We start from the raw sequence: 13,628 nt of genomic DNA, 5'->3' as shown, positions 1-13,628 counted from the left end.
TATGATTTAATTTCTGTGGGCTTCAAGTCAAGGTGGTGTAATTGTACAGAGACTGCTAAAGGTCTGTATAGGTCAGTATTAAAATACTGAAATTCCAGAAATAGAAATGTTGGCCTAAACCAAATATTATTGCTTGTCTGTCAAGTTAAATAAGTGTGGTGTAGTCAACGTACTGTACGGGTGACCATTTCGTTGTCATGCAACAAGAAAACAACCAGAAAGGACCCCTTCAGACCCTCATGTTGTGTGTCAAGATCAGTGACCACTGATTTCCATTGTATGGACAAAAAACATGAAGGACATTTCTCAACTGTTTCTCAGCTGTTGATGTAATGCCACCTCCACAATTATGACATGTAAATCAGTCTGACTAATCTCATAACTTTTACAGAATATTATATGCAAGGAAGGTTATTTCACTCTTGATGGGTGCAGACCTGGTCTTCTGGGTAGAGTGTGGCTGTAGGAGAGGCTTTGGAAGAAGGTGACTTAAAAAAAAAAAAAAAAAAAAAAAGACAAAATGTCTTATAGTTGACATGACTACAATTTCATTGATAGCTGAAAGCATATTAAAATGACTTAATAAATCAAAATATTTAATAAAAATGGAAAGGGCTATGGAGCATTTTATGAATGACTAATGTTCCCATTCAGCAATACCATGTGAGCCTAGTCATAAGTCAAATTTGCATTAGATGATGTTTCTTTAGGGATTCTCAAACCAGCATCTGACAGATCTCTTCTTAACACTGCCACCTTGAGGGCAAACAGTCAAATTACAAAAAGCAGTGTACCACTAAAACCTCAACTATTTGGTCATATTATACACCATACTTGGTGACAACTACCAATCCACAGATACAAATGCACCCGTGTCCCTGTCCTTGCCCGCCTCAGAGGAGTACAGAGAGTGCACTAAAGTGAAAGAGTGTAGTCGCGAGACAGTTTGAGAGGTCTGACCTGCTGAGCTCAGAGTGAGATCTCTTTCCATTGGTGCGTTCCCAGCGTGAGGAGGCAGACTCCAGTGGGGGCAGAGAGGAAGAGGCTGAACTGCGCCTCAGCTGAGGGGTAGGGAGACTGTTCCTGCTGCTCAGACCCTGAAAGTACAAGGTCATTTAGGAAGTACTCAATAAGCAGGATGATTTAAAATGCACCACTTACAGGGACAATACCTCTGTAGATCATAATATCTCTGGCTCAAGGGCACACATTTCCAAATTTCTCACTGTATTGCTCACTTAGACCCAAGTTGAGGCAATATTTTAGAACACTCTCCTAAACTGCCTTCTCACCCTTTTCTCTCTCTCTCTCTCATTTGTAATATTAAAAAGTATTATTCATTCTAGTAAAGCGTTCCATTTGGACGGTTAGTGAAACTGTCAAACAGTTCTTTAATTTGATTTAATGCCCAAATTTTTTTTCTATCATTATCAATGTTAAAAACAGTTCCTGCTTAATATTTTTGTGGAATCTGGGATATACTTTTTATCAGGATTCTTTGAAGAATAGAATGGACATTTATTTGTATTATAAATGTGACTTTTGACAAATGTACAGTGTTCTTTCTGAAAAAAAAAAAAATTATTATTTCATAGAAAAAATAAAAAACTTACTGATTCAAAACTTTTGAATGATAGTGTATGTTTGTACCAGTTGTTATCAACTGATATTCGATTTTTTCATTTATTGGTATTGTCTATATTGGATATACAATGGCTCATACTGGAAATGTAATTGTGCCACATTTCCCATATTATTAGAGTATTTAACTTTTAAGTGCAATAACACTGTAACACTGTTAAGTGCAAATGTCATAATAAATATCCGACTGTACATTATAATGCTGTGATGCCTAAATTCACTTTAAGCATTTAAAACCACTGATTTTACTTTTTAGTACCGGTATTTATAAATACTAAAAAGTAGACAAAATAGCACAGAATTGACTTTTTTCATCAGTAATCAGCCATAACATGTACATAATTATCAGCTTACCAGCACTGGCCATAATTTTAATAGCAGTGCACAGAAAAATACCTTAAATTCTAAAATTATTATAATTATTATTTATAATCACTGGATATGTTTATACCTAAATATATAACTATTGGCCCTTGAGCAACAACAATACTTTTTGTTAGTAGCGAACTACTTTTTCAAAAGTGTAGCTTGACTGCAGTTACACTACTTCAAATTATGAGTGACTTGTAGCTCAGCAAGGATCCCCAACACTGCTGCTTACCTACCTTCAGTGGCTTTCTCTCTCCTCTCTCTGAGGGGTCTTCTATCTCAGCGCAGGGGTAGAAACCGGGGAAGGGGGTGAAGGGGTTGACCCGGGGCCGGCAGGACCCAGAGAAAGCTCCCATGAGGCTGCTGACACTGCGCAGTGAGGAGAGGACATGGGGTGAGAGAGACAGGTCCATCAGCAGGTCTGAGACCAGGTTCCTGGCCTCGTTTATCACAGAGAGATCCACGCCGCTCCCACTCACTGCACCCTAAGTACACAAAAAGTACATATTACAACATCCATAGAATGCATTGCAAAATCAGGAAATTGCTGCATAAAGATGCAGAGATTTACCCTGTACATATCTGTTTTTGGGACATCTACTGCCCCCTTGTGGTCATTTAGAAATACAGCAGGATTTTAAACCTTTACCTTTACATTTGCATTTTGGCAGACACTTTTACCCAAAGTGACTTACATTGCATTAAAGCTACACATTTTATCAGTTAATGCATTCCCTGGGAATCAAATCTATGACTTTGGCGTTGTTACAACGATTGAGCTACAGGAACGCTACAGCATGCCATCCCACTGCTCCAGACTTGTGCCAGTAGTAACTGTAGCAAAGAATGACTCATTCTCGGAGCCATCCATTTGATAATTCCAGTCAAGTAGCAGAGACCGTTTTTGATTATATCCACTCAGCGGAAAAAAGGAACCGTTCATAATGATATTACAGGAAGAACTCTGGGTATCTATAATAAACTCAGCTAGTCTTAATCCATCTTCAGCCTTGTGTGCACATGCTGCACTCATTTTATTGATTGTATTTAATTCAGACCTACAGAATTGTTTTGAAGGGGGGGTGGTGGTTCTGATGAAAGTAATAAAGTAGAAAGGCAGCACTGCTGCAACCTGCGTGTGTGCATGCTCACACATGTGTGTGGTAAAAGTGCACAGCGAGCACTTTCTCCAGGCTTTGACGTCATTTGGCAAGCTTTATGTGAGCCAGGATGAGGGTTATCCACTTGCAGGTCAGCCGCAGTAATGAGCAGCAGGCAGATGGAGGGGCTATAGGACTCAGCATGCTAACAGGCTACAAACTGTCCTCATATGGACGATATGAGGCTCATTCAGACGTAAAGAAAGTGAGAGGAGATGCTGGTCTATATGTAAAGGACTACAAAGATTACTCTCTTATTCTGGGCTGTATATAAAACATTATAAAATAAAACTCACACACAACTAATATAATAATATAATATAATATAATATAATATAATATAATATAATATAATATAATATAATATAATATAATATAATATAATATATGATAATACAGTATTTATAAAACATAAATGTATTTAACATTTAGAACCAGACATTCTGAATGAATGATTACTATAAAAAGGAAAATCACATTAAAAATTCATTATACCAATAATTTTTAAATACATTTTATTAAATTATTTCCATTTTATACATTTGTTTATAAATAGAAGGGTAACACTTTACAATAAGGTTCCATTAGTCAATGTTAGTTAATGTATTAACTAACATGAACAAACAATGAACAATACATTTATTACAGTATTTATTCATCTTTGTTCATGTTAGTTAATGAAAATACAGTTGTTCATTGTTAGTTCATGTTAATTCACGGTGCATTAACTAATGTTATCAAGCACAACTTTTGATTTTAATAATGCATTAGTAAATGCTGAAATTAACATTAGCTAAGATTAATAAATGCTGTAGAAGTATTGTTCATTCTTAGTTCATGTTAAATAAAGTAGTTAACTAATGTTAACTAATGAACCTTATTGTAAAGTAAACAACATACAGAACTACCACATTTTGCTATAAGTTTGACTGCATCATATAATAATTGCTGTTAATAGTGTTCATCGTCTGTTTGATTACGTCTTTAATTGATTTTTCCGTACATTTCTGCCATATGTACATTGACTGACAGTCACCACTGATAAGCTACCACTAAATATTGTAGAAACTTAATTTGCTGTAAAGTTGCTTTGCAATGATTTGTATCGTGAAAAGCGCTGTACAAATAAACTTGAATTGAATTGAATAAAAGTGTTACCAATGGAAGAACATCACAAAGGTTCATAAAAGTGAATTAAAAACAAACGTACTTGAGTGGCCTGAATATTGGCTAGTTGAGCCAGAATGTCATGGGACTACTTACCTAATAAACCTTATATAAATAGTGCTGATGAAATACTCAAGTGTTGAAAAGCTAAACAGGAGTAGAACTGACCTGATATTGTGGCTTGTACCATTGTTTCAGGTCCCAGTCCCACAGGATCATCTAAGGACAAAAAACAAAGCACATTTCATTCACGACTGCCACCCTGCACAAAACCTATGGAACGTTAAGACAAAGAAGCACCTAAATGAGTTATTTTTATGTTGCTGAAGTTCCTATAACCATGTAAAAATAAACACATTTCTAGGTATTGGTTTTAACAACCATTTGATGTGTTAGTGAACGTTTTGTCAACACCTGAGCAATGCTTCTTGTGTGCTGAAAGCTGCTGAACGAAAAACTTTCTGGTGCTTGCCAGGGTAAAAAAAAAGAAAAGAAAACCACTGTAACCACAATGAGACGTCAACAATAGCGCTCGCAGATCTTATCTAGCCAAACTACGTCATTTGACTGCATTTCCACGTTATCTGTCTCAGAGGCTCAGAGGAAAGTCACCCAACAGAAGCCAAGTCCCACAACACTATCACCAGACTGTGTCTGTTTTCTGGTATCATGGAGTAGCAAAGCAACTTTTACAGTTAAATTGAAAAACAAGTTGTCTAAATATATTAAAAACATGATCGAATTGTCTTGTAGACTAAAACTCTTTCTTTGAAAATGTAACTAATCCATTAGGCCCAAACATCAAAACAAACTTGCACAAGTCACAATCAACACGTTTAGCAACAAAACAAAAAGTATAGATTTTAGGCGTTATAACTAATAATTAAATACGTTTCTGGCCATTTGTCTTATATTTTTGCAGCACAATTCTACAGTCCTACAAAGTGACAAATTCATTTGTTAAAAGGACAAATATTCCATGCAGTTTTATGGCCTCATATTAATTAGAAGACAACATGTATGCTTTTATAAGAATTAGAAAAATGTTGTTTAAAATTAAGGATTTTATAACAACAAGCTATTTTTTTTATTTTTGCACAAAGTCTGGTTTACTTCTGTTCACAACAAAAAAGGGGGATAAAATATTTTCTTTCAGGGATGTGGAAAACTTTTTTTTAGGGAACACTGGCATAAATGAATTTCACAACAAAGCAAACACAAATTAAGAAGAGTTCAACATCATTATCAAAACAGTGGCATGTCACAATTCTAAAAAATCAGACAAGCAAAGTTTGAGAGAGTTCTCGGCCAGCAACGGCTCATATGTAAGTGGTCGCCATGTTAAACTCATAAAGTCACTGTAGCTGAATGGCAGTGCAGCGTTAGACCACATGGGGGAGTACTGGTGATATGCACGAGAAGAGCCTGGTTTCTCCACACAACAGACAAAGCAGAAGTCCCCTGCACCTGTGCTGGCCGTGTCATGTGTCACTTCCAGCAGCTCTGATCTTTAAAACCAGCAGCACTCTCAGGCAATCAGAGCTGTCCAAAAGACATGACCATAGACTCTTACTCATCCAACACACAGGCTCAGAGAGCAACAGATGGAGTTGATGGAAACACACTCACCTGTTTAACCTGAATCAAAAAAAAAAACAAAATTACACAAACATTAAACCACCCCAAGACACAAAAAAACGACTCATTTGAGTTCAAATGACTTAATTCCATGTCTGGAATTGGATCTGATTATGATGCAGACACAGTGGCCTCTTGCTCTCAAATCAGATGTTTTACTGATCAGACAGAGATGATCACTGTTTGCTGTCAGCATCTTAACGCCATCAAACATTTAGTATGGCAAATAAGCACTGCCATGGCAACCTGAGAGAGGCCAGCAAACAATAGTACAAAACGTCATTGCAACCAGGATGGCGGGAGACAGACAGAGGAGAAATGTGTCAGAGAAAGGTGTCTGATGCTTTCTCTCTCATTCACAGGGAAGGTTTTGTGGGTGAGAATGACCACTTAACATCAGACTGGTCACATACGTTCCCATTAAATCAAGCATGTGGCATTGAGCTACATCTGTAGATGAACACAGACTCGAGTCTCGCCCCCTCTGAATGTTACACAGAGCAAATCTCTCTACTTTTGTTCTTTACAGTCTGTTGAGCTAGTAAACTTCACAGATGGGACAGAGATTAAGAAAAAAATAAAGGTGGGTCAGTTTCATAAAATTGGCTTCCTTGAATGTGTTACAATATTTTGACTCTGGTACGCCTGGTATTAAAGGGGTCATATGATGTTGCTAAAAATAACATTATTTGGTGTATTTGGTGTAATGAAATGTGTTTATGCAGTTTAAGGTTAAAAAAACACATTATTTTCCACATACTATACATTATTGTTTCTCCTCTATGCCCCGCCTTTCTGAAAGAGCTTTTTTTTTTTTTACAAAGCTCATCGGTCTGAAAAGCGAGGTGTGCTCTGATTGGCCAGCTATCCAGTGCATTGTGATTGGCCGAATACCTCAAGCATGTGACGGAAATGTTACGTCCCTTACCATATTGTGATGCCCTGTCCGGCCGGAGCGACGAGACAAAAACATTAAAACCCATTATAAACGAGGCATTTGTTGCATCCAGTGGGGACATAATTACGGATTATAATGACTTATACTGTCTTTTTACACGTTGCATTGCATCGTGACGCGTAAACATAAAACCATGTCTGCATTTGTGTCTGAGAAATGACAAACAACAAGCCCTACTCTACACTGCTTAACACTCCAAAGAGAAAGGAAAAATTTAAATCGCATCATATGACCCCTTTAAGATCTGTTTGGGTAAAGTGAACAGCATTAAATGCAGGTGTAATAAATGGGATCCATAAAGTTTTGTGAGCTAACTCGTACATAGTTGAAAATGCATGTGCTCACATTGCATTTGGAGTCTAACTGCTAATCCATCCTGATACACTACCATTCAAAAATTTGAGGTTTTTAAGATTTTAGTGAGGTGTGGGTTACACTGATCAAAAGTGACAGTAAAGAATTTGAAATTGTTACAAAAGAAATTCTATTTCAAATAAATTCTCTTTTATACTTTCTCTTCATCAAAGAATCTTGAAAAAAAAGTATCATGGTTTTTACAAAAAACTAAAAAATAAACAGCACAACTTGTTTTCAACATTCATAATAATACTGTACATTTTATAAGCAAATCAGCATATTAGAATGATTTCTGAAGGATCATGTGACAGTGAAGACTGGAGTAATGATGCTGGAAATTCTCCATTGCCATCACAGAAATTATTACATTTTAAAATGTATTAATATTAAATCACAAAATAGTTTAAATTGTAATATTTCACAATGTTACTGTTTTTACTGTATTTTAGATCTAGTAAATGCCGCCTTGGTGAGTATAAGAGTCTTCTTTCAAAAATAGTTTAGATAAATTGACTGATGTTGAGATGCACAGCTGAGGTAAAGTTTTTTTAAAAAGACAATTCCACTAACAACATCATGTTTGTTTTTAGATTAAAATGCATGTATATTTGCATTAGGGAAGTCGTGGCCTAATGGTTAGAGAGTCGGACTCGTAACCCAAAGGTTGCGGGTTCGAGTCTCATGCCAGCAGGGATTGTAGGTGGGGGGAGTGAATGTACAGCGCTCTCTTCCACCTGCTCAATACTACGACTGAGGTGCACTTGAGCAAGGCACCGAACCCCCAACTGCTCCCCGGGTGCCGCAGCATAAATGGCTGCCCACTGCTCCGGGTGTGTGTTCACTGCTGTGTGTGTGCACTTAGGATGGGTTAAATGCAGAGCACTAACCATACTTGGCCACATGTCACGTCACTTTCACTTTTTCACTTTTTATTTGAGAGTAACACTATGCAGACTTTCCTTGTACACTCTGCCGTAGTCAGTGATGTATGTAGTCATGAAATCAGAGACTCTCCCCTTGAAATCCAATCACAAGTGGTCACAGGAGACGCACTTAAGATTCATGTAACTACCAGGTGTAAACACCTGTAAAAAGTTTAAGCATATTGTCTTACCTTGACTCCATGCGAGTGCGCAATCTCAATCACTATTTTCAAAAAAGTGTCAAATATTAAATAAAAAAAAAAAAAAGGATTTTTACAAATACGAATTTACGAATCTCATGAATAGAGATGTCTTACTAGAGTTGCACCATTTGCTAGCCTTGATATAAATCAGAAGATCAAATCTAAAATGTTACCTAAAATGTCTTTGAAATAAGTCTCTTTTACGCTCACCAAGGATGCATTTATTTGATAAAAAGTATATACATATAAAAACAGTAATACTGTGAAATATTATTATAATTTAATATAACTGTTTTCTATTTTAATTCCAGATTCCAGATTCTTGTGATGGCAAAGCTAAATTTTCAGCAGTCATTACTCCAGTCTTCAGTGTAACATGATCTTTCATTGTAATATGCTGATTTGGTGCTCAAGAAAACTTTATTATTATTATTATTAATGTTGAAACAAATATTTTTGTGGAAACTGTGATATATTTTTCAGGATTCCTTGATAAATAAAAAGTTCAAAAGAACAGCATATTATTTAAAATAGAACATTTTTTAACAAATGTAAAAGGTCTTTGCTGACACTTGCATCCTGCTGAATAAAATGATTCATTTCTCTAAAAATAAAAATTGTACTGACAAACTGCATTTAATCCATTTTTATATAAACAGATTTAGACAGAAAAAAAAATATCATCTCAGGACTCACTGACAATTTTTTTCTGATTAAAATACAAGCAAAAAAACAGCAGGTAAAACACCCATACATGTACATGTGTAGAAATACACTCCCTTAATCCGACCCACAGGCAAAAACAGAGTCTTGTTCTTTAAAGGACAGAAAACCTGCATTGTGGGAAAAATGTGTCATACAGTATTTGCATTACAAAGCACCAAAACAGTTAAAACACTCAAAAGTAGACTCTAGTCTGCAAACATTCGCCTACATAAGGTCAAAGACATCATGATTTGCGTAAACCTAATGCTAACACAAATGACATGTGGGAACTGTGCTGACAATGAGATGAAATAAAACTGAGTCGTCAACAACAACACTGAAAAAATGGAACTTCCGCTACTAAATTGTCACTACGAGAGCATCAGTGTGAGATGGAGAGTATAAGAGCATTGTGTGTTTGAGAGAATGTCAGTCGAGTGGCTAAATAACTGTACACCATCCGAAACCAAGAGGCCAACCAGGGCTGGCCAAACAAAAACAGCATCATAAAAGCCACAGCACTACACCAGTCAAGCCAGTCAGATGAGCCAGTCAAGAGCTTCATCAACACACAACAGACCAGCCAGTGAACCAGAACAACAAACCAACCGCTGATGAACACAGATCACTTTACATGCAGAGAGACAGGGTTAGAGACACGGCATGATTTTATGAAAATGAGAAACCTGTCTTATTTGATTAAAAACACAGCAAACAGTTTGGTGAAGTTTGTTATAAGCAAATGCTGCATGATCTGAGATTAAAGACAATGAAAATATGGCCTGATATGTAACACGGGAAATGACAAGCATGTATTTATTGATACCATGTACGGGTGCCTTTGAAAGCTTTTTCCCGTAACACATTACAATTGGCTTCTATACATTAACATTGTGTAATGCAATAGTGCAACATAAACTAACAATTAACTATATTTTTTAATTATTACAATGTTGAAAACAGATGTGCTGCTGATTTTTGTGAAAACTGTGATACGTTCTTTGAATAGAACATTCAAAATAACAGAATTTATTTGACAGATTTTATTACAATACAAAAGTATTTTTGATCACGTTAATGCATCCTTGATGAATGAAAGTATTATTATTCTTTTTTTTTTCTTCAAAAAAAAAAACAACCTTACAGACTCCAAACTTTTAAATGTTAGTGTATATATACCATTACTAGTGTATATTTTCTATATATACTGTTACTTTTTTTATCTTTTTTTTTCTATTTGTTTTTTTTTCATATATTAATTTAGGTTAATATGTTATAAATATTTTTTTATTTCACGTTAGTTCGTAATACATCAACTAATGTTGCTTTATACAACTTTAATATAATAAAAATGTATTAGTATGTAAACACTGACATTTAAGATTAATAAATACTGTAGAAAATAAATATTTCTCAAGCACCAAATTAGCATATTAGAATGTTTTCTGAATACTGAGGTAATGAAAAAAATCAGCTTCATTATCACTGGAATAAATTAGAATTAGAATAAAATGTATTAAAATAGAAACAGTTATTTTAAATTGTAATAATATTTCAAAATATTACTGTTTTACTGTCTTTTTGATTAAGACTTTAAGGATTTTTGTAGCCTTGGTGAGCATAAGAGACTTCAAAAACAATAAAAAAAAATTAAATCCCAAACTTTTGAATGGCAGAGTATATTAATCAAAATACAACAAAAATAGATCCAAGTAAAGATTTTAGCATAGGTGGTTCACCAAAAAAAAAACACTGGGTTAGTATGTAGATGAAAGCTTCAAAATGAAGCAATAAAAATGCCAGGACTAATATACCATGTACAAAAGGATTATGTCCGTATGTACAAAATGATGAGATATCTGGTTTAAGCCCACAAAATGTGGTGATTTCAAATAGCCCTATCATGGATGTAGCAAAAGTGTGTGTACAGAGCCGAATGTGTCCCAGTTTGTTCCTGTGGGTGTCAGAGAGCTGACGTCAGTGCAGGCTAACGCCCCTCACAGCTCAGCTTTTCTGTGTGGGAAAGTCCTGGCTACTCTGCAGTCAACTCCAGCCAGTCTCACAAAGACAAGGTCAATGGCCATTTCTCAAGTCTCATCTGACCCCTAGAGACGATCGCATTTCACATAGAACATTATGACTTTTCGGCCTCATTGATCTGAATTGCACATTTCATGTTCTCCGGGAAAACAGTGCATGAAATCACACGTTGAAGAATACATTTTAATCAATTCTGATTTTTCATCAAGCAACACCACAAAATCAAGAGTGCTTCCACTTAAAAAAGGAGCTAGTGAAAAAGCATCTCACACCCTATTAATTAATCCATGTGTACAGCAACCTTTTTGGTGCCATAGCAATGCTTTGGTACTTGAACTTGTGTACAACCCACCCTTAATGGCTCACAGTCCTGGTCATTACAGAGTTATGCCGTCTTCTGGAAAGCAGTCAGTGACTTCATGCTGAGCAGTGATTATGTCTGGCTTTCAGTCGCTGGTGTCAGGAGTCTGACGGACAGGAGAGAGACTGGGGAAGAGGGTTATGTTGTCAAGAGGAGCTGGTAGGCCTGTGGAACATTCCCTTTGCGGAGGGGAATGAGGAGATACCGTGCCATCCTGTGCTTTTTACATGGGAGCATCACTTATCTCCAAACTACTGAGGGTAGTTACAGATACAGACCAAACCGGCTACAAGCTTCCAATGTTCCACTTGGCCGAAAAGCTTTGATGGTGATTGTGTGATTACAGTCTTCCAGGAAAAGATGCAAGTCATTATAAGGTGCTCTAAAACAAAGATGCTGTAAATGGGTTGATGCATCAGTTGCACTTTTATAAATTATTAAAACTGGTTATGGGGTGATAATGGAGAGTCATTCCAAAGGGAGGGTTTGAAAGCATTTCCCCACAATGGCGTCATGATGATTTTGATGGCCTTTCTTCTCTCTACAGTAAAGGCAATGGTCTTCAAAATGGCTCATTGTCTCTTTTTGCAAAACATGACAATCCAAACATCACAAGAACTAATCTGATTTGGGTCTGGAACGCAGCTCTAAGACGTGTTCTAGTTTATTGTGTGTTGTTGTCTTAGTCTCAGTCTGAGCTTACTAGCATCTGCTTTAGCCATCGGCATTTGTTTTGGTATTACTGTAGGGGGGCTGTGGAGGTGGGGTTATTCAGTGGTCAGCCAGGGTATTTGATTCGCTAGACTAGGAGGAAGGGAATCCTGTCCTGTCTAGGGATGTGCAAAACTATATATTTGAAAACAAACGTTAGAAAGGACTGTTTTTCAAAAAGGAATATTTTGCCTTTTGACACGGTATCTTAAAACAATACTGATTGTGGGGTTCCGAAAATGTTGCCAAAAAATAAATAAATAAAAATTGTAACATTTATAGTTACTTTATATACACTACTGGTCAGAGGTTTGGCGTAAGATTGTATGTTTTGTAAAAAGTCTCTTAAGCTCACCAAGGCTGTACTTGATCAAAATTAGAGTAAAAACAGTAACATTGTGAAACAAAAAGAACTGTTTTCTATTTTAAATGTATTTTAAAATGTAATTTATTCTTGTGATGGCAAAGCTTAATTTTTTCTGCAATCATTACTCCAGTCTTCAGTGTCACATGATTTGAAATTCATGTGACATTGTTCATTTTTGATTCTAATATGCTGATTTGCTGCTCAATAAACATTTCTTCTTCTTATCAACATTGAAAACAGTTGTACTGCTTAATATTTTTGTGGAAACTGTGATACTTTTTTTCAGGATTCTTTGATGAATAAAGTTCAAAAGAACATAATTTATTTGAAATAGAAAAAGGTTGTAACAACAGTCTTTATAACAGTCACTTTTGATCAAATGATTGTGTCATTGCTGAGTGAAAGTATTATATACATATATCAGGGCTCCAGACTCATTCTTCCCACTGGTCGCTAACTTTCTCAGTTGGTCGCAAGAGCACATGATTTGGTCGCAATATTTTATTTATTTATTAATTTTTGCGCTACAACATTGGATTAATCAATGCATGCTTTTATCATAGTTTATAGTTGTATGGAAACGAAAGTGGTTAACCAGGGTTCCCACTCTTTCATGAACACCAAATTCAAGGACTTTTTAAAGCACCATTTATTTTATATCAAGCACCTATCAAATTCACAACCCAGAATATGTAGTGTCATGAAAGACCTTACAGTACTTAACATTTCACTTACACTTAACATTTACATTAAAAATTTCAGAGTAATAATGTTTTGAATGTGTAGGTTTCATAAATTTAGACCGTTTTGAGCAGTTGTGTTCAAAGGATTTAATGAAATCCATTGAAGTCAGTAATGGTAATATTCAAATTCAGTTTCTAAAATACTGATAAAATATGCATCAAACTGGTTTTTGCTGTAGTTCTTGTACAAGATTTAAATTTGAAAAAATTACTACATTTTTAGATTAATAAAAAAGTGGTTAAATGTTGTAATAACATGGTAAAACCTGTTAACATAAAAAATTT

General features: G+C 35.6%; 1 protein-coding gene across 1 annotated transcript in view; it reads right to left on the bottom strand.

The window, feature by feature from the left end:
* LOC107700615 (cGMP-inhibited 3',5'-cyclic phosphodiesterase B-like) overlaps window positions 1-13,628 on the bottom strand; it is a 71,345-nt gene that overhangs the window by 12,565 nt on the left and 45,152 nt on the right. The window contains exons 2-6 of the mRNA XM_016502346.1: window positions 4,506-4,556; window positions 2,247-2,495; window positions 944-1,097; window positions 675-737; window positions 438-461 (exon numbers count right to left, since the gene is read on the bottom strand). Of these exons, the coding sequence (XP_016357832.1) occupies window positions 438-461; window positions 675-737; window positions 944-1,097; window positions 2,247-2,495; window positions 4,506-4,556 (541 nt within the window). The remainder of the gene's footprint in view (window positions 1-437; window positions 462-674; window positions 738-943; window positions 1,098-2,246; window positions 2,496-4,505; window positions 4,557-13,628) is intronic.

This window comes from Sinocyclocheilus anshuiensis, unplaced genomic scaffold, assembly GCF_001515605.1.
Source record: "Sinocyclocheilus anshuiensis isolate Anshui unplaced genomic scaffold, SAMN03320099.WGS_v1.1 scaffold1099, whole genome shotgun sequence".
NCBI classification, from domain to species: Eukaryota; Metazoa; Chordata; class Actinopteri; order Cypriniformes; family Cyprinidae; genus Sinocyclocheilus; species Sinocyclocheilus anshuiensis.
The sequence above is the reverse complement of the archived record's forward strand: the minus strand, read 5'-3'. Positions and strand labels throughout refer to the sequence as shown.